At 52.7% G+C, this 24,666-nt stretch overlaps 1 protein-coding gene and 1 long non-coding RNA gene across 28 annotated transcripts in view; one reads left to right on the top strand and one right to left on the bottom strand.

Moving 5' to 3' along the window:
• Positions 1-880: 880 nt before the first annotated feature.
• On the bottom strand, positions 881-6,427 carry LOC135973778 (uncharacterized). The gene is made up of 2 exons (XR_010590803.1): positions 3,957-6,427; positions 881-3,103 (listed from the first exon to the last, which is right to left on the bottom strand). It is a non-coding gene; the product is annotated as an uncharacterized LOC135973778 (long non-coding RNA).
• Positions 6,428-23,702: 17,275 nt separating this feature from the next.
• CELF6 (CUGBP Elav-like family member 6) overlaps positions 23,703-24,666 on the top strand; it is a 261,681-nt gene continuing 260,717 nt past the window's right edge. For all 27 annotated transcript variants that reach the window (XR_010590802.1, XR_010590801.1, XM_065558559.1 and 24 more), the window contains exon 1: positions 23,703-24,027. Coding sequence is in view for 25 of the 27 variants with exons in the window: in XM_065558559.1 (XP_065414631.1) it covers positions 23,793-24,027 (235 nt within the window). In the remaining 2 variants the exon portion in view is untranslated. The remainder of the gene's footprint in view (positions 24,028-24,666) is intronic.

The following is a 24,666-nucleotide window of genomic DNA, read 5'->3' as shown; positions in this document are numbered from 1 at the left end:
AGTGCCCGGGCCGCTGGGCTCAGAGTGAAGTGGGACCTTCTGGGATCTCCTCCCCAGAGCCATGAGAGGAGCCCCTTGGCACGGCACTGCACCACTCCAGTCAGGTGCCCTGTGGAGAGGTGGCTCGGCTCAGGAATCCCAAGGGGTGTCTCTGCCTCACAGCTACCTGGGCTGGGTGCCACATGCCACCTCCTCCTGCCTGAGTTACCAGGGCTCTGTGTTATACCAATAAAAACTAGCAGGATCTTATTAAAGGGGACAAGATAAAGATGCCACATTTATTATGATAACAATTTGATTTATGACCAATAACTAATATCTTAATCCTTATACACACACATTATACCTAATATCTATGCACACACACACAAACACACACACACACACACACACACACACACACACACACACACACACATTTACATACACACACCCATCAGATGTTCTGCAGCTGCTGCATAGTTACCAGTCCTGCTTGAGTCTGTGGCTTGAGTTTGCAGCTTGGGTTCGTAGCTTGTGGCGGCTAACTGGCCAGGAAAGCCAGGCACAAGGACGAGCTGGGTCTCTGTTGGGCATGCACCAATGCCCTTCCATGTTGGCAGCAGAATGTTACCCTCCTTCAACGTTTTCCATCTCACCCATCCTTTTTGTAGGCTTTAGTTTGAATCCAGAGTCTATAGGTCTTGCTGTGTCATGCTGCCTTCAGGTTTGGTGATTGATCACCCGTCAATTGCAGACATGACTTTCAGACTGGACCGGCCTTTGATCTTCCTTTTATTGTACCTTTTCTTTTTAGGGTGGATTCTTCTTGTCGGGGACTTTTTAACCCAGACGGCAAGGTTCGTTGTCTGACCGCAGAGTGAGAGACAGGCAACACCAGCAAGGTCCAATACAAGCTCTTTATTGAAGAGTGCACACAACAATAGAGAGCGGCCCGTCTCCAGAGAGAACCAGCCACGATTACAATAACTAGTGAGATTATATAGACAGTTCCGTCGCGTCATAGTTAAAGCAACCCAATCCCCCCCTTTACTAGTTAAAAGCTTCTAATATTCATGCATATCTATGTTCTTTGACAGTACAAACAGTTCATGATGCTTCAGCAGCTTCTTATCAGCTTTTTCGTCATGCACTAGAAACTAGGAGAAAGTAGGGAGTTAAGAACAGAAACAGGGAGTGGAGACTGCAAGTCTCCATATGTCCAAACAAACCGTTCCTAGTACATTTGGTACAAGAATACAGCCCCCCGCCCTTTATCTTATTCTTTGTAGCCCAAGCAAGCATGTCCTCATGTTTCACAGAGAGACAGGAATGGCCCAGCAACTACAGTTAGCCTAACTTTGGCTAAGCTGGCCAAACAGTGTTCTGTACTCCATATTTTTTTGGCCTAACAGTCCCCCCTTTTGTCCCTGGAGTACCTTGGAGGGACTCCTGGGACAACTACTGAGCAGAAAGACTGGGGTTGGTTACTTTTGGGCAGAACACACCTTGGCGCCCATCCAACGTCCAACTTTTATCATAACATACAAGGCCAGTAAGCCGCATATAATTACAACGGCGCTTCGGAGTACATTATGGAGCCAACCACCTATATCTGGAATCCAACTGAACAGGTTACTCCACCAGGATTCAATTCGCTTCTCTCCATGGTCCTTTGCTACCTCCATAAGGTGGTTTTTTCTTTCTTAAGTGGCATTATAAACATCTGGGACATACACACAGCATTCTTGTCCAATTAATGCACATGTTCCTCTCTGAGAGGCCAGTAAAATATGTAGAGCCAAGTGGTTCTGAAGAACCATCTGCCTTAGTTTTCTCTGAGCTGTTGCCAAGTCCACCAGGGCATCGGCGTTAGTCTAATTTCCCAGATGTCTCGGTGAATTACCCAATCTCACATACATCCTCCCCATGTACCCGGCAGGATTCGGTATGTGGGAGCCCACACCTCCCTAACCGGTCCATATGCTTGGAAGGAGCATTGAGAATGTCCGCACTTCCACCAGGAAAGTCTCCAAGTATTTCTTTATGGCCACAGATCAGATGGTACTCCTGATGTGTCTGTAAGGGCAGTGGGCCAAGCCTGAACATGCTAGATCCCACTGCAATGCCTTCCCAGGCTTAGTGATATTTAATACCATCTCTATTAGCAACTTCTGGGTCATAGTACTAAGGGCGGAGATAACATGTAACTCACCAATTCCAGCTTGTACTTGGGTTAGCTGTGCTCCACAAATAAGGCTTGTGGCCTTCTTTAGTTGCCCTAATTTTTTATTATGTTTTTGGTTCTTAAAAATATTTTAAACTGCTGCTGTACTATTGGCCTTATTTTATAGGGATCCGGTTAAGTCTCTTTTTTTTCTAGAGGAAATAACCCAAGCCCTCTGTTGTGCTAATCTAATAGCAGCCCCTTTTGCATTTAAAATCCAATTAGGGAGGGCAATACATGCTGAAGGACTCATTCAAAACACAGGGCGCAGCCTGTAGAATAAACCCCAAAATCCAATCAAAACCATATTCCCAAGCATGGGTCCCACAAGTTTCTTCCTGCCAGTGTATAATTCTTTGTTTCTTCACCAGGGTCAGTTCTTAATGTTTTTTTTTGTAGTCAGGAATTCCTGGACTTTGGTGGTTTTAATGGAGCGAGTGTTCCTTCTTCTCTTTTTCTGAAACAGTGTGGTTCAGCATCATACAGGGGAGAGGTTACTAGCACATTACCCTGTAATGGGTTTTGCTTTTTTTTAGAAAAAAATTCAAAGGCACAGTAGGTCTGTCAGTGGACAAGGGAGAGGTTACTAGCACTTCACCTTGTCTTTTTTTTTCTTTTCCCTGCTGTCCAGAAGGCACAGCAGAGTTAGAAGGAGGAATAGGCTGATCATCAGTCGGAGAGTCCTCCCGAGGTGGAGGGGTCTTTTTGCAGTGAGAAGCATGAGTCCCGGTAGGCAGTCCTTGGCACTTTACAGCAGTGTTGGTGGTTAACAGGACTTGGAAAGGGCCTTTCTAGCATGGTCAAAGCAGTCTTTCGTTGATGGACTTTACGTAGACTCAGTCTCCTGGTTTCAATGAATGGCAGGGCTGCTACGGTCTTTAGGTAGCACTTCTTTACCTGTGAGAAAAACTTAACACATTTCATTAATGCCTGGCAGTGTTTTGCAGATTTTACAGCTGCTTGGGCACATTCAGGCCCCCCTTTTCTTGGCTGTCAGCCAAGTCTTAGCTGTGGGCAGTGCCCTTGGATGGGCCAGCATCTTATCTTTAGACTGAGCTTGCTAGCTATTTTTTTTTCTAGTTAACTTGTTCTGTTCTTTTTCCTTCTTTCCTTTTTGGCTTCTTTTAACCTACAAAGGAAACTTCCACTTTTCACTCATACACTTTTTCCAACAATGAACACATACACATTGCCATTATACAGTACATTAGTCTTATTATTCAATGTATGCCATATACACCCTTCCAGTAAAATAACTTTTATACAGAGCTTTGGAGCAACAAACCAGGACAAGCACACCCACTTTTGAGGAGTCCACTCGGTACAACCTCAGGTGTCCAATAGCTTTCTTCCCTCCCCAGCCCTCTGGCTAGAAATCTGAGGTAGCCAGAAGGATCCCATGTGCAATATGGGGAGTGGGTTAACCTTCCATGTCCTTGCTTCCAAAGACTGTTGATATGCAAATTTTAACAACATTTTTTCAATTAAAAGATCTGACCAATTAAGCTTTTTTTTTTTTTACTTAAGCAAATGTATTAGACTTTAGTATATTACATTTTTCCTGATTTATTCAAACACTTTGTATTCTAAGTTGAATAAAACAAGTATCTGCTTTTGTATTTAACCGTTTTATTTAATTTTGAACTCGACTGTCTTATGAAAATATTAAACACAACAATTCTGGCCACAAGACAAACACCACAAGACAGGACATAGAATAATTCCTATTGTACCAGTAAATGCATGGTACCTTGAATGCTGTTCAGCTGGCATCCATTTTCGGTGATGATCTGAAAGACATTAATTACTTAAAATATTTCCTTTATATACACATACTCTTGTTGATTTTAGGCAAAACAGAGGAATTACCCCATATTTCCTTGTATTTGTTTTATAGGCAGCCCAGGTTTCAGTGGCTTCTACCTTATTAGTTAGAAAATTGCATTAATACAGATGCTTTCTGGCTTGCTTCCAGATCCAAAGCTATCCACAGCTTAAAGATTTACTTTAAAAAAAGGACACAATTAACTTTCTCAGACTTTTGATTGCCTTTTACTTCTAACTCCTGCTTTCAAACACACAGTGATCTGAAAAAGACAACACAACCTATATTGGTAGGTTTGCATTTCTTTTACCTTTACTACAATATACACTGCACATGTTCTGGGGAAAATGCACATCCTCTCCACAATTCAATTTCTACAACACTAGCCACATTAATTTCTACACAAGGTGTAACTGTTTCTTTTATGCTTACAAAATCTCCATGCACCCACAGCAAAGTGTCAGCTCAACCACACAGAGCCAGGGGCACTGTCCTTCTCTCTCTTTACTAGATCTTTTATCTGCTATTTTGTTACCCAAAAACAAAATTTAAATCTTTTATTCTTCTGGCTTTGACTACCCTGCTGCAGCCACAACCTTTGGTCTTTATTTAAAACATTTTAAATCTTGTAGCATTAAGTCACTTTAAGGATTAAATGCTAAATACCTTAAACAACACTAGTTTCCTGTGCCTGGCAAAAGTATTTTCGGTTTTGCAACTTTAAACAATACCAATTGATCTTAAACTTATAAAATACAGATTGTACACAGCAGGAGTGTTCTTCAGCAAATTAGACTAACGTATTCATAGTCGAATAATTCCACTTAAATAACTTCTTGCCTGGATTACTTACAGAAATTCTTACCAAGTTTCACTGCTTAATTCCCTCTAGCAACTATAGAGTTAACTTCTCACTCTTGGGAGGGCTGTTCTTTTACACCCTGGGGTCTCCTGCGACATCTCTTTCAGAGATTCCAGTCCAGGCCGGCTGCCTGGGGTTTCTTCAGCGTCCCCAAACTACGCCAGCTCCAGGGTCTCAAAGGCAGACTGTTGGATCTCACTGGATAGTTAAGCTTTACAAATGTAATCTCAGCACTGTAACTTGTACTGCCTTTGGTTTGCCTTTGTCTATATTTTTCCACAGCCAGCTGGGGCCGAAAGCAGTTTTTCTTTTGGTTTATAGTTATACCATACAAATAAATAATCCATTTGTCCCGGTCTAAGATCCACCAGGATATTCCTGAGGGAATCCATCCTGTCAACAGAAAAGGTTCCGCACCTTGGCCAGTCTTTAGACGGGGACAAATGAGTAGTAAAGGAAGGCCATTGAATTTGGCATAAGTTTCTCATTTAGATTTAGTCAAACCGGTTGTTCCAGAGATATCCTTCCAATTTCTAAGTACCAGAGACAACGGGGCGTCCCCCGGGCATTTACTGCCGACTTGTCCCATTTAGCCTGTAGGGACTCTAACCCTACTCCGGGGACTCTAACCCCTCTCTGGGGACTCTAACCCCTTTCCCGGGGACTCTAACCCCTCGCCGGCGATCGCTTACCTTATTCAGGGACTCGAACCCCGAAGACCTGACCTCCCCAGGGACTCGAACCCCGAAGACCTGGATCCTACTCAATGGGTAGGTGGACATTGCTGGGTTTCTACGGGCTTCAGCTGGTTCACAGAACTCGCCTTATCGCCGATGCAGGGATCAGGTTACCGGGCAAGGCTCTTCGAAGCCAGAGGATGCGCGCTGCGTTGCTTCGGAGTCTGATCCCGCACTGGAGAGTCAGACGAGTCCCGGCGGAGTCGCCAAATTTGTCGGGGACTTTTTAACCCAGACGGCAAGGTTCGTTGTCTGACCGCAGAGTGAGAGACAGGCAACACCAGCAAGGTCCAATACAAGCTCTTTATTGAAGAGTGCACACAACAATAGAGAGCGGCCCGTCTCCAGAGAGAACCAGCCACGATTACAATAACTAGTGAGATTATATAGACAGTTCCGTCGCGTCATAGTTAAAGCAACCCAATCCCCCCCTTTACTAGTTAAAAGCTTCTAATATTCATGCATATCTATGTTCTTTGACAGTACAAACAGTTCATGATGCTTCAGCAGCTTCTTATCAGCTTTTTCGTCATGCACTAGAAACTAGGAGAAAGTAGGGAGTTAAGAACAGAAACAGGGAGTGGAGACTGCAAGTCTCCATATGTCCAAACAAACCGTTCCTAGTACATTTGGTACAAGAATACAGCCCCCCGCCCTTTATCTTATTCTTTGTAGCCCAAGCAAGCATGTCCTCATGTTTCACAGAGAGACAGGAATGGCTCAGCAACTACAGTTAGCCTAACTTTGGCTAAGCTGGCCAAACAGTGTTCTGTACTCCATATTTTTTTGGCCTAACATTCTTACTTTGTTAGGGCTCTTGTCTGCATCTTCAGCCGCTGGTGTTTGAACTCTATTTAATCAGGACAGGCTGGGGCTGGAGGTTGATTCCATCATCCATACATACCTTATTCACACATCTAAACTAAACTAATAAGATTACAGCAGGGTTTGCAAAAATGAAGGTTGCAGCAAGCCCTTACCAAATGGAGTAAGCGTTTTAAAATGGGGTTTGAATTACAATTTGGCAAACAGTGAACAGAAGTTACAATATAGACAAGTATAATGGATGGCAAACAGTGAACAGAAGTTACACTGTAGGCAAGTGTAATAAATGGTGAACAGAAGTTACAATACTGAAACAGTCAGGGCCAGCTCTGGCTTTTTTGCCGCCCTAGGCAAAAAAGCCACCTGCCGCCCCGCCCCGCCCCCCCCCCCCCGCCAGCACGGCAGGGGAGGGCACCGAGCAATCCCCCACTGGCCAGAGCGCCGGGGGGAGGGCGGGGAGCCCGGCCGGGGTTCTCCGCTCTCCCCGGCGGCCAGAGCGCCGGGAGCAGGGCGGAGAGCCCGGCTGGGGCTCTCCGCTCTCCCCGGCGGCCAGAGCGCCGGGGGGGAAGGTGGAGAGCCCCCAGCGGCCAGAGCGCCGGGAGGAGGGTGGAGAGCCCGGACGAGCCTCTCCACTCTCCCCGGTGGCCAGAGCGCTGGGGGGAGGGCGGCGAGCCCGCTGCAGCTCTGCTCTCCCCGGCGGCCAGAGCGCCGGGAGGAGGGCGGGGAGCCCGGCCGGGGTTCTCCGCTCTCCCTGGCGGCCAGAGCGCCGGGAGCAGGGCGGAGAGCCTGGCTGGGGCTCTCCGCTCTCCCCGGCGGCCAGAGCGCCGGGAGCAGGGCGGAGAGCCCGGCTGGGGCTCTCCGCTCTCCCCGGCGGCCAGAGCGCCGGGGGGAAGGTGGAGAGCCCCCGGCGGCCAGAGCGCCGGGAGGAGGGCGGAGAGCCCGGCCGAGGCTCTCCACTCTCCCCGGCGGCCAGAGTGCCGGGAGCAGGGCGGAGAGCCCGCCGCGGCTCTCCGCTCTCCCCGGCGGCCCGAGTGCCGAGGGGAGGGCGGAGAGCCCCCGGCGACCGGAGCGCCGCGGGGAGGACGGCGAGCCCAGTCACGGCCCCGCTCTCGGGACGGAGCACCCCGCCGCGCCGCCCCCCTCCAGGTGCCGCCCCAAGCACATGCTTGGTGGGCTGGTGCCTGGAGCCGGCCCTGGAAACAGTGCAAGTCTCAGTGATTTAAGCAGGAATTGGATTGATAGTGAAACTTACAAAGGCAGCTGACTGAACAGCTATGGCTTTTAACAAGCATTTTAGTTGTTAATTAGCCAGTTATTGGGGTAACCGGTTTTATGAATGAATATTGTTTCATTCATAAAACTTTACTTATGAAGTTACATTAATAAAGTGAACAATTAAAAACAATTTCATTCATCAGTTCTACATCTGCCCTGGTCTGTGGGCTGCTGACTTCATCTGGGCTTCCCGGAGCTGTGACGGGTGGCTGGGACCCTTCCAGCCCGAGCGTCTGCTCCATAGTCTTGGCCCCAATCCTCGGTGGGACCTGACGGGATTAGGGTGGGGCGATGATTTCCCTGCATGGCCTGTTGCCCTCCCCAGTGCCAAAGCCTGGTGCCCTCGGCATGGCCAGGAAGAGTGCTGTGTCCAGCCTCCATCACAAGGCATTAGCCCAGCCACCCCATGGGCACTCTTCAAAGGGAGGGCAAGGCAGTATCAGAGCAGCTGGCAGGGACAGGTGTATACAGGTACCCCACGCCCCCTGCTCAGCTCTGCCCCGGCATTGCTGCAGATCTGCACCATCCCTGCTATGCCAGCCTGTGGTTGTACACCCAGCGCTGCCCATCCCCCTCACTCTTGCCCTGCAGCACCCCTTTGCTAGTCTCATCCTGTGCCTTCACACAACACCTCAGTCCTCAGTCCTTCCTTGTAGCCCCCTGTTAATCCAGTCCTGGGGTCCCACACACAGCTCCACTGCTGCGCATTAGCCTGACCCACAGTGCCCTGCTGGGCTTGTCCTGAGCCAAGCCTCCCAGCCTGCAGAGCTGTGCGCTGAGGGTGTGGCAAACTAACTACTCCGGGAGAGGCTGAGACCCACAAACCTGCTAACACCAGATTTCGGAGTGTGTTCTCCCTTTGAGCCCATGGCCAGTGCCCAGCGCGAGAGCCAATGTCCTGTGGCTGCCCAGCGTGCCCACCCACGGCCCTGGGAAACCAGCGAGCTCACAATGGGTTCGGGCGTTCAGCGGTGCGCTGGAAAGCCGCACAGCTCCCTTCCGAGGGGCAGATTAGATTAAGAAGGGAAATGAGGAGCTGCGGCTTTAAAGGGCCCCTGCATTTTACGGCAAGAGAGCCCTGCCCCAGGAAGTCCTGGGCCTCTTGGCAGAGCTAGGGCGCGGATCCGAGGGGAGCACTGTTCTTACTGAACTCACGCCTGTGGGCCCCAGCCAAGATCAGGGCCCCGCTGGGCTAGGCACTGGCCAAACCCAGAAGGAGAGACGCCCCTGCACCAAAGCCCTGGCGGGCAAAACACACAAAGGGTGGGAGGGGAAGCAGAAAGAATCTGCCCAAGGAGATGAGTGGCAGACCTGGCATAAGTCCTAGCCCTGCTCACTAGGCCACGCTGCTGCTAGGTAGTTAGCTAGGGGGAGCTGGAATTCGAACAAGAGGGAAGCCAGACTTGGGCAGGAGGCTGCACTGTGTCACGTAGAGACACACACAACCCAGTGACACAGGGCTCTGTGGTCTATGTGACAGCAGAGCAGCGAGCTCTGCTATGCTCTCAGGGGAGATGGCTGGTGGGAGCCTGCTTTGGGGGGTGGGAAGTGGGGGGCGGACAGGCAGCAGGAACTCAGGGCTCTTCAGAACCAAAGCTCAGGGCTTCCTGCTGGTGCCCCGGAGTTAGGGAGCATCAGGCACAGCATCTGAGAGCCGCGGCGAGGATGAGAGACTGGAGGTGACGCTAGTGTTCAGTGGAGGCCCCAGCGAGGGGCCAGGGGGCACTGGGAGCCAACAGGTGGCACTGGCAAGTGTGCTGTGACCAGTGGAACCAGCAGGAGACGTTGCCGTCCAGCCATTCTCTTCTCTCCTCTCTCCCATGGCTCACACCAGTGAAAGGGCATTGCCGGATCCCGATGAGTCAAGGGTCCCTCTGTCTGGGCCAGACCCTGCCCTACTATAAGCATCTGTGGAGCTCTATGCTCCGACACCCTCCCCATGACCTGGCCCCTACTCAGCGTGTGTCATGGGGGCAGTAGAAGCAGCTGGGCTGGACATGGTGGAGTTCTCAGGACAGCCACCTCCTCTCCAGGCTGCTCCATGGCCACACTCTGCAGGAGGCCATGAAGGGATGGATCCTCCAGCCCCACCCACTGCATGGGACTCCATTGCACACTGGGAGGGGACACCCCTCCCCCCCAGCAGTGCACTAGCTCCTGTCTGGGGCAGTGCCCTGAGGGGCTGCATTCTGAGCTCAGTCAGCCTGGTGTAAAGCCTTCCCCCTCAGTGGAGTCACTCTGGCTTCGCCCTGGCACCAGCAGGCTCAGAGCATGGCTCTCTGGACCCGGCTGCATGCCCCGCAGGCAGGGCCGGCTCCAGGCACCAGACCACCAAGCTTGTGCTTGGGGCGGCACCTGGAGGGGGGCGGTGCGGCGCAGTGCTCCGGCTCCAGCCGCCGCGGAGAGCGGAGCCCTGCCTGGGCTTTCCGCCCTCCCCCCGGCGCTCCGGCCGGTTGGGGAGAGTGGCCCGCGGTCGGGCTTGGCGCCCTCCCCTGCCGCGCTCCGGTGGGGCATGTGTGTGGCGGGAGGCTTTTTTGCCTGGGTCTCTGCTTCGCTGTTTAGTCCACTTCATTTTCTATGGCCCTGCGAATGACTCATGGCTAATGAGTGATGTATTGGAAGGGCTCTAAACGAAGGGCAAAGTACCCAGGAGGGAGTGGGGGGGCCTTCCTCTCTTGCCAGCAACCAATGAGAGTCTGGAGGGAGACTGCCCCAAAGTGGGGAATTAAGAAGAAAGCTTCCATCAATCCCCTGCCCCCCAAAACAGGGGCTTTCTTTGCCAAATGTACAGGCGCCCCCGAACCCCCCCCCCCCCCCCAGATCTCCCAGAGCAGCACAGAAGACATGTGGCCAGCAGCACCCAGTGCCTCAAAGGGGCAGTCCCTGGTGTTTCAAGCCAAGAAAATCTTCCAGGCAAGCGTGACTCTTCAATCAGCTGCTGAGCTGCTAGGCCTGGAGAGTGAATGTGCCATGCTACCCCTGGAGCAGGAGTGCTGAGCACGGGCGCTTCTCCCTGCATGCATCTGGGGTTCATGGTGATCCCCAAACTGATCCCTGCTAGGGTTTCTCACTGCATAGCTCCCATGTGCACCGTTCACAGCAAGAAGCAGCGCTCCAGACTGGATTGTCACAATGATCCCTTCGGGCCTTGGAAGCATGGAATTCCTTTGAAAATCCCAGCCTGAATCTTGGGGCTGGGTTTCCGGTGTGAATCCTCTGGGTTCTGAACTGGTGATTAAAGTGGGACTGTTCCCAGGGCCGATGCTACCTCCAAAGTGGCTCGCTGGAGCAGTCCCGGAGCATGTGGAGTAGCAGGTTGGGGAGCACTTTCCGAAGGTGCCTCCCAGCTCTCTATTTAACAGCCGCCACCAGCTAGAGAGATTGGAATGAGCGCCAGCTCCTGCTGACACTGACTGATCTGAACCTGTGACCTCGACCAACCAGCAGCATCTCCTGGGGTGTGGAAGAGACGTGACTCAGTTGCCCTGAGCTGGATTGCTGACAACTTGGTGGCCCAAGCGTCTCTGAGCTTGGCATGAGGGCACAGTATGATTGGTGCCAACAGTGTGAGCACACTGAGCTGGGACTCAGGCTTTCTGGAAGGAGGCTGGGGGATGCATCACTGTTTGCACACACAGTGGGACTCTCTGCATGGCTCCAGGTCGCTAGTTCCACCCCAGCTCGGGCTGCTTGGGACTAAGACACATTTTCAAAACTAGCCGCTGATTTTGGGTGGCTCAGAATCACAAGCTGGGCACTCAGCAATGGGTGCACTCAGAACTGGGGGCCACTTCTGAAGGGGGGTCTCCGGGCTGCTGGGTCCTGTGTGTGAAATGGGGATGGGATCAGTCCCTTTCCTGAGTGGCAGGTGGGTGCCCCCATCACTAGCACATTCCTTGGTTAACCTCAGCAGAAAGATCAGATTTAACCTCAGCAGAGAGATCCTGGAGACTGAATTTCCTCTCCTCAGTGGAGAGGGGTCAAGGGACCCAGCAGTTGGCGGTGCATTCTCTCAAGACTGTAGGGAGTGTTTGCATGTAGCTTAGCATCAGTACAAAATAACACGGAAAGAAAAAAAGTCCCAAATCAAAACGGAAGGCTGGGCCCAGCACCTGTGTGTCCCAGCCCTGCCTGGCATTGCTACGTGGCGCTGTCGGGGGGGGGGGGGGGAGAGGAAGGGTTCATTTTGGTCTGCTCCCAAATTTTCATTCACGCTCTGGGGTCGTGTGATGGTGGGCAGTCAGTCCTCTAAATCACAGTAGAGCCCAGGAGTCAGCCCACTCTGTCCCGTTGTGGCCCTTTAAGATTTGGGGAAGTCTGATGTATGCAAGGACCTAGGAAATAGGAGACATTGGCAGAGAGGAAGTGGTCCCAGGAATAAGTAGTATTTAGCGGGGAAACCCAGTACCGTGTCTTTAAGGGCCTACGACCAGGAGTCTTAGAAGTGGGTGGGGCAAGGATCTCCCCTCTCTCAGCCATTTGGGATGAACTTTGGGAAGAGGACCAATATAAATTCTGTCTCCTCCCCCATAGCACCAGCAGTTCTGTCTGCTGACCCCTGGGAGGCTGAAGGTAAAGAGGCTGCTTGGGGAAAAGAGGGCTGGAGGAGAAGCTGGCGCAAAGTGCAAGCCTGCTCCAGGAAGAGGGCTAGGGGCACCCGAAAGGGGAAGGAACCTGCCAGGCTTTACGTGGATCCAGAGTGGGTGTGAACTCATGAGACTAAAGCAGTGGGTTGAAACCTGTAAAAAGAGTTAATAAACCAGCCCCTGCAAAGCGGGTATTTGTTTGAAGTAATCTGACCTGGGTAACTGATCAGATGAACCAGAGCCGGGTCGGTGGGCAGAGTACCTGCAAGCCCACAAGGGACCACAAGGGGCACACTCCAGGGCAGCAAGGCCAAGAAGGACCACAAGGAGGCGTGCTCCAGGGCAGCACCCCATCACGGGGGAATTCAGTGTTAGGAGAGAGACAGAATAATAAGCATCAGCCAGAGGCGGGTTTAGTGCACACAGGGGCTGTATTAGTCATCCCCCCAACTTGGCCAATGAACCTCAGTCCTGACCTGTAGTCCCCTTGCTAGTCCAGTCCTGGACTCCTGTACATTGAACTGCAAATTTACTTCATTCTGTCCCCCACTCCCTTCCAGTGCTGGGGCCCCTCCTCAGCTCTGACAACATGATCTTCAGCCCCTCTCTTCTCTTCCAGTTTTGGGTCTCCACATCAGGGCCGCAGAGGTTTTGGGGGGCCCAGGGCAAAATCTGAAAGTGACCCCCCTACCCTTCCAAAAATGACCATGGAGATGAGGGAGTTTCAGAAGAATACTATTGAAAACTTTCAAGCTGATTTGTGAGGACAAAAGACAAATCACATCATATTTATCTTTCTCAGGTTTTTTTGAAGCAGACGCATTTATGACTGTCATAATTTAGGCTCCTTGCAAGATTGCGCTCTGTTGACATCCTCACTCAGGCCTCTTGTAGATTGGAGGTAGCTTTTTATCAGGGCTAACTGGCTCAAGGAGCGCTCACCACTCTCCTTCAGAAACCGAAATCGGCATGGAGATGAAGATCCTTAGCACAACGTAGCTGTGGGAAAACATTGGGCAGCCCTTTCTCATAAAACTTGTTTAACAACTTCATTGAAGTCACTTTTTCCAAGCAGTGTCTCTCTCAGCTTGTTTAAAAGGTGAGATCCTGCAATAAAAAATCCTCTTCTATGAATCCCTCAGGGAGCACTTGGATAGTTCCCGAGCTTTGGTGGTGCTGGAATTGGCATCAATTGGAGTCGGGTTCCAACACTGTTGATTTTTTTTTCAGCTGCTTCAGATTTTGTAATTTTGCAGATAAGTGCATGTACAGTAGCGTTAAAAGGTGAACCTTGAACTTGCTTTCCTGGTTTTCACGGTCATACGTGGTGGGCCTGTCTTCATCATGGAGTGTTTGCCTCTTTCGGCCTCTTCTCTTCTGGAAATCTTGTTCAAGGCCCAGGCCAGTTGCCACACGTTTGGATGCATTGAGAATCAGAGGCCAAGATTCTCAAGGGTTCTCCAGTTCACTCAGCTGTGATGGCGCCAGCCTTGGTTCTTCATCAAGTGTAAGCTCAGAGGCTTGAAGTAAACAGCTGATGTTGTTAGCGGCTGGGAAGGTTTGAAACCAGAAAATGGTGAGGAAAACGAACGTGAAAGATTTTAACCATTGAGACAAACATTTCATTTGGTTGCATAAGTCAAGTTCTTCCTTCTGTTTCACTAGCCTGATGAATTTCCCTGGATCTCTTCACTAGCGCTTTCACTGCTTCAGGTCTTGCCCTCCACTGAGTCTGGGATAGACTGTGCAGTGAAACGTGTAGTGTCCTGTAGGATTTTCCATCAGGCAGGACTGGAACTGAACAAATCCACGGCTAGACTGGTCAGGGAGACAAGCTGTTTTGCACTTTGGCTTATTTCTAGTGAACTAGAACCCCTTTCATCTTCTTCCCTGTGCCTGAGTGAGTTATATGGAGAGCTGGAACCCACCCTCGAAGGAAAACTCAAGAGGAGGTTTATGTAAGCTGGAGCACCTGCAGCACTGGCCTTTAGAGAGCTCACTACTAAGTAAAGGGTCCTGCTAGCCCAGGCCTGTGCCGGTCTCACACGCAGGCTGTGCAGAAAGCAGACACAGGGGTGTCTGTGACAGAATTCTCCGTTCCCCCAGTTTTTGCATTTTATTGTCTCTTGAATTCATATGTGTGCAGGGGCTGCAAGTGCCATTTAAAGGGGAGGGGCTTCCTTCCATGCCCGTGGCCATGCCGCTCCCCCCACACACCTGACCCTCTTCGGCACCCTCCACAGCAGCCCGACCCCCTGGCCAACGAGTCCCATCCCTGCCCAAGAGCCTCAGACCTCAAGGGGACCCCCCCAGCCTGTCTGCTCCCAGGAGCTCCTGCCCCGCCTTCCTTGCCTTACCCCTCCCTGCAGAACTCGCCCTCAGGGGTCACGTCCGTCCTGCTTCCAGCCCAGTCCCTGGTTTCACCAGCCGGCCAGTGAAGGCCCAGTGTGCCACACACAGGGGTTGCACTCGCTGGAGTGGCACTGCGACCCCCTGCGCCAGGCCACACCACCACTGGCTCAGATTTTGCCAGGCCCTGGTCTGGGTGGCCCCTCTGGCTCCGCAGCCTGAGATGTGTCCGTCTGGATTGTATCCATGGACATATGTCATCCAATAAACATGTTGTGCCGGGGCGGGGAGGCCTTGTCAAAGGAGGCGACCTAGAGCAAATTGCCCCTTTTCCCTCCTCCCCACCCCCCGCACACCACTGTGCCAGTGCTCCTCAGTATTTCCCTGCAGCTTGCCCTTAGATTGTTGGCTTGTGCTTACGTGGACCCATCACCATAGTATCTGGGTGCCTAGCCCATTGGTCCATTCTTTAGCCCGGACCCCCTGCCAATCTGCTCCCTCCTAGCAGGGGCTTCCAGGTGGGCTGCATTGTCCTGAGCTGCAGTGCGAACAAAGCCTCCTGGGTCCCAGACTGAGGTTCCCGGGCTTTTCTCACTTGCAAACTAGCCTGTGCCTTCCCTGGGTTTGTCGTTCGTTCCCCTGGGAGTGTGGGCTGTGGAGGAGCCGGCTAGCCATACGGGTTCAACTGGCAGGACCTCTTCGCTGCCTTTTGTGGAGGGGTGAAGTGCTGTATGGCCCAAGGGGGGAAGGGGCCCCTGAGCCCAGGCAGCTAACTGTCAAAAGGGTGGGGGTGCAGCGTTCATGCAAAGGGGCAGCATTAGGGATGGGCACACAGATACAGAGACAGATCGGCTGTACCCTTGTCCCGGTACAGACCTTACTTCATGAGGAAATTAAAGCACAAAACAAGTAGCCCAACCAGGAGATTCCCTCAGATATCTACAGGCCAAGGCATGGGGGCCATTGGCCTCTCCTGCCCCTCCCTAGCATTTTGGGGCAGTTCCTCTGCGGGGCGGCATGGGGTCTGCTGGGCTGCGGACAGAGCCCTTGTAGACTCTCCTGCCCCCCAGAGTCTATAGGACAGCTTGGCACTTCCAGACTGCGTGCTTCAGCCAGGCCCCTGAGTCCAACCTAGCCAGCATTTGGGGGCTATTAGAAGTGTCTGGCAAGGCCTTTGTTCCCCTATCTCACTGCCTCCCCACATCCTGGGGCTCCTGGGCAGACTGGGCCCCCCTTCCCCTTTGCAGCCCAGCAGTCTGTAACCCCCGTGTGCTGCTCCAGCAAAATTGAGTTTTCTGTAATGTAATTGCTGCAGTGATTCAGTTCCTGTAGCATTTAGTGCAAATTGTGTTCTTCCCGAGCAGCACACAGGTCAGCTCTGACAATAATGACTGCAAGTCAGAGTCCCTGGCACTGGCTGCACAGAAAAGGTGCAATTGGTTCCCCAGCAGAGCTTTAGCCAGAGATACAGCTTCTTTGATCAAGTGTGAAATTCATTTCCTGGCTGTATAGAATACAATTCCAGTGCCATGCCGCTCCCTCCACAGGGGCAGGGCTGTGGGAGGGGGTCTCTGCTTCGCTTTGTCCACAGGGGCTAGGGGGCAGGAGAGGAGGAAGGATGAAATGGGGACCAGAGAGAGCTGTGTGAAGTTAACCAGGGCAGCACTCCCAGTGCCAGTTTGCTCAGCATCTTGCAGACTCCCTGACCAGCCTGAGTCTTGTGCAGATTCTAAACCCTCCATTCACAAGAGTCACTCGCAGCCCCAGCTTTGGGCTTCCCCATGCACAGACCCCCACAGCCACCCCCAGGGGTCCCAGTAGGGCCTTTGCATGAGTGTTGCTAGGTGGAGGGGTTTTAAGGAATTTAAGGAGGCAGAATGCTACAAACCAGACTGGAATCTGAGGATGAGAGCCTGCCTTGCATAATGGGGGCCATGGGCTCTTTAAGAACTACAGGCTAGATTGGGGAACTCACTGCCACAGGAAGTTTTTAAGTCCAAGAATTTAGCAAAATTCAAAAAGCATTTGGCCATTTATAAGGCTTAAGCTGATCTCCAACTATGAGAGAGCGGGATGGTCTATGTGAGGGACTTTTCAAGCGGAGTGCCCCAAGGGTCGGTCCTAGGGCCAGTTTTGTTTAATATCTTTATTAATGATCTGGAGGATGGTGTGGACTGCACTCACAGCAAGTTTGCAGATGACACTAAACTAGGAGGCATGGTAGATACACTAGAGGGTAGGGATTGGATACAGAGGGACCTAGACAAATTAGAGGATTGGGCCAAAAAAACCTGATGAGGTTCAACAAGGACAAGTGCAGAGTCCTGCACTTAGGACGGAAGAATCCCATGCACTGCTACAGACTAGGAACCGAATGGCTAGGTAGCAGTTCTGCAGAAAAGGACCTAGGTGTCACAGTGGACGAGAAGCTGGATATGAGTCAACAGTGTGCTCTTGTTGCCAAGAAAGCTAACGGTATTTTGGGCTGTATAAGTAGGGGCATTGCCAGCAGATCGAGGAACGTGATCGTTCCCCTTTATTCGACATTGGTGAGGCCTCATCTGGAGTACTGTGTCCAGTTTTGGGCCCCACACTACAAGAAGGATGTGGAAAAATTGGAAAGAGTCCAGCGGAGGGCAACAAAAATGATTAGGGGTCTGGAGCACATGACTTATGAGGAGAGGCTGAGGGAACTGGGATTGTTTAGTCTCCAGAAGAGAAGAATGAGGGGGGATTTGATAGCAGCCTTCAACTACCTGAAGGGGGGTTCCAAAGAGGATGGAGCTCAGCTGTTCTCGGTGGTGGCAGATGACAGAACAACGAGCAATGGTCTCAAGTTGCAGTGGAGGAGGTCCAGGTTGGATATTAGGAAACACTATTTCACTAGGAGGGTGGTGAAGCACTGGAATGCGTTACCTAGGGAGGTGGTGGAGTCTCCTTCCTTGGAGGTTTTTAAGGCCTGGCTTGACAAAGCCCTGGCTGGGATGATTTAGTTGGGAATTGGTCCTGCTTTGAGCAGGGGGTTGGACTAGATGACCTCTTGTGGTCCCTTCCAACCCTGATATTCTATGATTCTATGATTCTATGACTGCAGGGTTCTTGCACCTTCCTGGGAAGCACATGCTGCTAGGCAGTGTTGGAGACAGGATACTGGCTGGACCTCGGTCTGACTGAGTCTGGCAATTCCCATATTCCTATGACGTTTAGAATCTCCTGTAAAATGGGCCCTCCAGCTGCTCAGTACCTCCTCACACTCTCCTGGGGTACCGCATCAGTCCTGACTGAGATGGAAGAGCACCATCTTCTGTCCATCTGCAGCATCTTCAGTTAGCCTTGGTGGCACCCCATCCCAGCACTGACTTGTGTACCAGACAATCTGCCGAGATTCCACCCCATGGTGGTAATGCTCCCTTTCTGGCACGGTATCTCCCACCTGTGGGAAATCTCTGCCCTGGGTGGGTTGCTAGGTGGCTCGTTGCAAAGTGCTGAAAAATTGACCCTGTTTGGGAAAATGCCAGTGCAAGTCTTTGAGGAGCGTATTGCAAACAGGTCCAGTGATCACCCCGGATGCTCAGCTCTGGATGTATTAAATAAAATAGATTTTCATTATCTAAGCGGCAAGAAAACTGCCAGAGACCCCAGTGTAGTAATTATGATGTCTTTTATTAGACGTGTGGAAAAAGATGAAGATTGTATAGCCCTGGAGACCTCCTGCAAGTTCTTTGAGGTCTGAAAATCTCCTGTGTTTTTGTCCTCTCTTTTAGACTAATAGGAGATGTCATGATTGCATTCCCCATGCTACCGTTCATTTTGTGAGGCTGTGCGAATCTGGAATCTAATAGGTGTGTGTCTGTTATCATTACTGCAGTTGTGGCCTAGGAACCTCAGTCATGGACCAGGCATAGGCACTGTACAGACATGGAACAAAAAGGCAGCCCTGTCTCTCAAAAGCTACAATATATATTGTAAGTATAAGACAAGAGACAGTAGGTGGAGACACACAGACAGATGGGGGAGCACAAGGAATTAACGAGCCAATATTATATCTATTTGGGTGTGGTTTTGTGTATATACAGGTATGTGCAAGTCTCTTTGTGTTGTTATTATTGCAGTAATACTTAAAGGCCAAGCAAGACAGACCCTCATTGTGCTAGGTGCTGTACAAACAAAATTCCCCTGAGATGCATTCCATATGTTCACCTGCCCTCCCCTCCCATGAGAGCCATGCGGTGGGAAGATGGGTTCTAATATCAAGCATGTAGGACCAGCATCTATCTCTCAAACTGCCAGAGCTGTCTCCTTACCCCTTCAGAGGGCATTAAGATGAGTGTGCCCTGTGTATTCTGGATCCATTACAATAATAATATGCAAAGTCTCTTGGAAATCACTGGGACCTGTGCACATGGTCTCTATGATGCAGAGCTGTCCTTCCCATGGCATCATATGACATGGGGTGGGGAGGGGGAGATCCAGGAGAGAGTCACTTTCCTCTAGCACTGAACAAGGAACTTGGGAGACAGCGTTACCCCTAAAACTATTCTGGCTCCTTTCTTGCCTCTCTGAGGAGCCTCTGGATAGCACCTTCCCCAGCCCCCTGGCTTCTTGCTACCATTTTAAAGGCACGGGATACATGTCCTCACATATGGAAATGAGCTGATTTGGTGGGCACATGGGCAGACAGGCTGGGCCAGATCCATAGCTGGTGTAAATCAGCAAGCAATGATAGTATGGAGGAATGCAAACCACTATGCAACAGGCCTTCTTTGCCAACCTGGGTTGTGATCTCAGACTTAAGCAGGGTTGAACCTGGTCACTACTTAATGGGAAACCCCTAAGGAACTTGTAGATGCTGTGCATGATTCACTAAGAGGCACTCTCCCTGCTGAGTCAGGGCTGACTCAGTGTCCCTACCTCTTGTGAGGGGGAGTGGTGTGACCTCTGGGGTTGCTTCTGAAGACAGGCATGTAATCAGAGTGCATAATTCCCTGATATCCTGCACCTTGTGGTGTCCTTCACACGAGTGCAACCCCACACCCACTCAATACACACTTTGCACAGGTGCAAAAGAATGCCCAAGGAGTGACAGAATAGAAAATCAGTCCTAAGGAGGGAGAGAGAGCAGAGGTGTTAAACCTAATGTTCTGGCTAAATCCGACCCTAGGTCGTTCTGCTCTATTGAATGAAATTCCCTCTGGTGCCTCAGTTAGATACAGGATTCTTGTCCACCTCCTACCTTCAAACGTGGGTCTAGCATTGCTGGGCACTGTCAGAGAGCTGCCGTGCTCTGTTCCAGAAATGGATGCAGTGAGCAGTGTCAGCATCGACAGATGTCCATTCCCTCCCTTAACATATATGTTGTCTTGGCGTAAATGCACATGAATCGCTACAAATGATGGGTGAAATCCTGGCCCTAGTGAAGTCAACGGCAAAACTCCCACTGGGAGGAATGGGCTGGAATGATGGCCCTTGCCGCTCAGAGGTTTCTATATACCAAAGCCACGATGGAGTAGGACCAACAGCAATGCGTCTCACCCTGCCCCATCGAGGTACCTCAATGGACCAGCCCAGAAAACCGGAGGGGAGTTCATACTGCACAGCTCACTCAGTCCTTGGGCTCTTCACTGGGACTGACAAGGCGGCCAGCAGAGACCCCCCTGATGCTGATTATAGTGGCGCTAGGCAGTTCCTGTGTTCTCTTCAAACACCTTCGAACAGGCCAAAGAGGCTGGCGGTGTTGCTTCTCCCAGCTGGCCCATTGTCTCCCATGATCTTGTTCTTGCCAGTCACAGCAGTGCCCTTTTGACCCTCCTGGCGGGGTCTGGAGATTAGCTTTCAGGTGCCTGGTGTTCCCCCAGCCACTGTGCTGCTCTCCAGGCCTTTTGGCTCAGGTCCTCTCTCTGCAGCCAAGGGCTAGTGGTCTGGGCTGCAGGGGACACTGAGGGGTGGAGGCAGCTCTCACACTCATGGCTGGTTTGTGCAGAGGGAGCACAAGGGATTTAAACATTCCCCTGTGGAGCATCTGGTAGATGAACAACCATGTGTCTGGAGGCCCCTTCGGAGGAGCCATTTCATCACAGACCCAGGCAGCTGCGGTTATTTTGCAGTGTGCGGGAGATGGTGGGTGTCACAGAGTCACCGGGTCAATGCTCTGGAACTACTCTGTATGAAGCCAGTCAGGACTCTGCGGGAGCCTCCTCTCTCTGAGCACACTGTCACAGGGGAAGAGGCTTACACAGCTTCAACCTTCCTGGGTCTGACCTCGGAGCATTCAGCATTCCCTTCCACATCATGCGCTTTCCACAGCGAGTCTGCACAGGCGGGGCTCCTGGAGAAGCCAGAGGGCCCTACACCCCAACTCCGCAGTCAGACGTGACTCTCAGCCAGCTGGTAAAACAGAAGGTTTATTCAGGGCTGTCCCTAGCTATTCTGGGGCCCTATGCAGCCCCCCCGCGGGGATGGGGGCAGGCCTCTGCAGGAGTTGGGGGGGGGGCTCGGACGCCAGGCCTCCGCGGGGGGGGGGGGGGGGGCGGGGGAGGAGCGGGCCCCTGGCCTCCGCAGAGGGGGGCGAGGAGTGGGCCCCAGGCCTCCGCAGGGGTGGCGTGGTTGGCTTGGGGGGTGAGGTACCCACACCCCAGCACTCAGCGGCGGCGCGGCTGGGTCTGGGTCGCTGCACTCCTGCCGCCAGTGAGAGCAACCCTCGCCCTGCTGCAAAGCTCAGGGGAATAGGGGCAGGAAGAGGCGGGGCGGGTGTGGAGCAGGGGCTGGGGCCCTGGGGAAGAGCCAAAGCAGGGGCTGGAGCAGCATGCAGCTGCGCAGGGCACCAGGAAATTTGGTGCCCCAAATTTCCTGGTGCCCTACCCATCTGAGTACTTTGCGTATGGGTAAGGATGGCCCTGGGTTTATTAGTCAACAGGAACACAGCATAGAACAGAGCTTGGTATCACAGAAATCAGTGACTTTCAGCCAAGTCCATCTTGGGAGTCCTGGGCCAGACGCCCTGGACTCCCCCTCTTCCAGTCCCCCCACGCAGACTGCCAGCTTCCAGCAACCCAACCTACGACACACCCCTTGTTGCTCCTCCTCCTTCTCTTTGTCTCACTTCCCCGGCAAAAGGTCACATCCCCCCTCTTGGGTCTCAGGTTACATAGGTGCGAAGAGCTGGGCAGCCTCACCTGCCCTGAGGGCCTCAGCAAAAATCACACACACCCAATTCCCACCACTGAAGTATTGGTGCAGCACACAGGGAAACTAAGGTACACACAGTATTGGTATAGGACAGTAAGACTCACATGCAACATAACAAGATGAATAAAACCCCACTTCGTCACAGGGAGATAGATGTGGCTCCTTTCCACACGAGGCCGCCTCCCACCCCAGCTCCCTGCAGTCTGGGAAGACCCCACACAGCCAATGGTGCTGCACATTGCTGCCAAGAGAAGGACTGGCTAGGCCTGACCTGGGAAATATGGGCATCTCCTCCAATGCCCATGGGGTACTAGCACGAGCAGGGGAGGTTGAAGGGATGGGAATTATGCAAATGGAATCTCATTCCCACTGTGTTTGCCCCCCACTGGGTGTGGGGAGAGGGCCTGAGCTCTGAGATCTCATTTCGCAGGATGAGGGTGCTTTCCCTCCACACACTGTTAGACAAACAATCTCCCTCCCCATCATCCTCCACTCAGGGCAGTGTGAACTCAGGGGGAAGTGTGATCTGAGATCCCAGCTTCTTCCACCCCCACATGCAGAGCCCTGCCCCTAAGCTCTGAGGGCCATGCCCCGGGGATGCGGGAGGAACTCAGCTGCCCCCAAAGCTCCCTCCTGGGTTGAAAGTTTTTTACAGGCCCAGCGAGTTTCCCAGTTACATGTTCCCTTTCAACTGGCCTTTCAGTTCCTCCAGGGCTACTGGATGAGACTGCAAAGAGTGTGCTGAAATCTTAAGTGCCTCCGGCTTGCTAGGCTTCTACCCTGGCTTGTTTAACATAGTATTCGCCATGACAACTCCCATTCTGCTCCCAGCCAGTGTATTTATGTTAAAAACAACATAGGCCAAAATCCACAAAGGTATTTAAGTTCCTAAATTCCATTGAAGTCAATGGAAGATCGATCATCTATCTAATCTATCTATCTATCCCCATACACCCCCTCTATCTAATCTATCTATCTAATCTGATATTGGACAGACACCTAACCGTAACACATCTGATGAGAGAGTGGGATTCGATAAGACATTTCTGTTGTGTTCTGTCCCCTTACATCCCTTGTTAAAATTCAGCTGTTTCTGTCTGACAGACCCTAAAGTTGTCAGTTCATGAGCAGCTGGAGAGATCCTTCTTCTGATTGCACAAAGCCTCCCCTTCTGCACGGGGGCTGGAACAATCTGTATAGCCAGGGTGCTGAGAGCCAGTGTACCAAACTGTGCCCTGTAGGTGATGGAAACCACTTCTAGCCAGGGGTGCGCCCCCCCCCCCTTTTGGAGCCGGCTGTCTGAAAACACACAAATGCTCTACCGGGAAGGAAAGAGGCTGGCAGCCTGGCTGAGTCCAAGGGATGTGCGTTGTGCTGGGTGCTGCCCCTTCTCTAGCCCCTGGTGTCTGCTCCTGGGGCCAGCACCCACAAGGCTGTCACTGCTCCCCTCCCACCGCCTTGGCATTTACTCTCTGCTCAGCTCCCCAAACTCTTCGTTTGCAGGGCCTCTGCCTCCGGCCTCTGCCCCGGCTCCCCCTGCCCGCCCGCTGAGCCGCTCATGCATCTGCTGCAATAGTAGCTCCCTGTCCCCCTCCCCCCTTTGCTCTCGGAACGGCTCCGGCGCCCGGTGCCAGCTCCACGGAGCAGGCTGGTGCACCCCTCCCCGCGCCCTGCCCCGCCGCACCCCTGGCACCCCCAACCCAGTGCACGGGGGAGCGGGGCTGGCACGGGGGCGGGGAGGGGGGTTGTCTCCCAGCCCCTGTCCCGCTGCCGGCTGCCCCCTCTGATTGGCTCCCGCTGCCTCATTATGCTAAAACCTTGCGTCTCGTGGCGGGCTAGCCGGCTGACGTCATCCGGCCGGGGGGCAGGCGCGAGCGGGGCGCGGAGGGGCGCGCAGAGGCGGCCCCGCGCGCGGAGCAGGAGCGCGGCCGGCCGCGGGAGCATGGCCACGGGCAGCGGCGGTGCCGCGCTCAGCACCGCGGACAGCGCCGCCAGGATGAACGGACTGAGTCCCGGCCCGGCCGGCATCGCCATGAAGGACCACGATGCCATCAAGCTGTTCGTGGGGCAGATCCCCCGCAACCTGGAGGAGGGGGACCTCAAGCCCCTCTTCGAGGAGTTCGGCAAGATCTACGAGCTCACGGTGCTGAAGGACAGGTTCACCGGCATGCACAAAGGTAGGGGCGCCCCCGGGCCCCGGCCTTGGCCCCGGCCCCGAGCAACAAAGGGCCGGCTGCTGGGGGGAGAGGGGCCCGGCCCCAGCCCCCGCCTGCACCGTGCACCTAGCCCCCAGAGCCTCCCAGATTGCCCACCCAGCCCTGCTGCAACTGCCCCAGCTCCCCCACCTGCACCGTGCACCTAGCTTCCGAAGCCGGCTAGCTCCCCAGGCCCAGTGTGTGCAAGGGGGAGAGGATCTGCCCCCCAGCATCCACACCTGCACCCAGAGCCCCTCCCCAAACGCCCACCCAGCCCTGCTTTACCTGCCCCCAGATTGCCAGGCTCTTAGCCATGGGGAGGGTAAAGTTGGGTCTGATGAAGAGCAGGGAGCCTGATTATACATCCACCGCCATCCCATCCTTGTGGGGCTGAGCCCCATGTGTGTGCCATCAGTAACTGCTGGATTTGCCACATTTGCCAGGAGTGGTCTGGTTCAAGCATGGATGGGGGCTAGGCACTGGGAGTTGCCTACCTCTCCCTCTTTGTCTAGTGATTTAAATTAGTGACAAAAAATTGTGTTTTTGTTTAGAAATCAATATTTTCGTGCCCGCGGAGGGGGCAGCTTTTCAGTTTGGTTTCTAGCTGGAGAGAAAATCACT

This window comes from Chrysemys picta, chromosome 10 (assembly GCF_011386835.1).
Source record: "Chrysemys picta bellii isolate R12L10 chromosome 10, ASM1138683v2, whole genome shotgun sequence".
NCBI classification, from domain to species: domain Eukaryota; kingdom Metazoa; phylum Chordata; order Testudines; family Emydidae; genus Chrysemys; species Chrysemys picta.
This window is presented reverse-complemented; position numbering and strand designations above follow the sequence as displayed.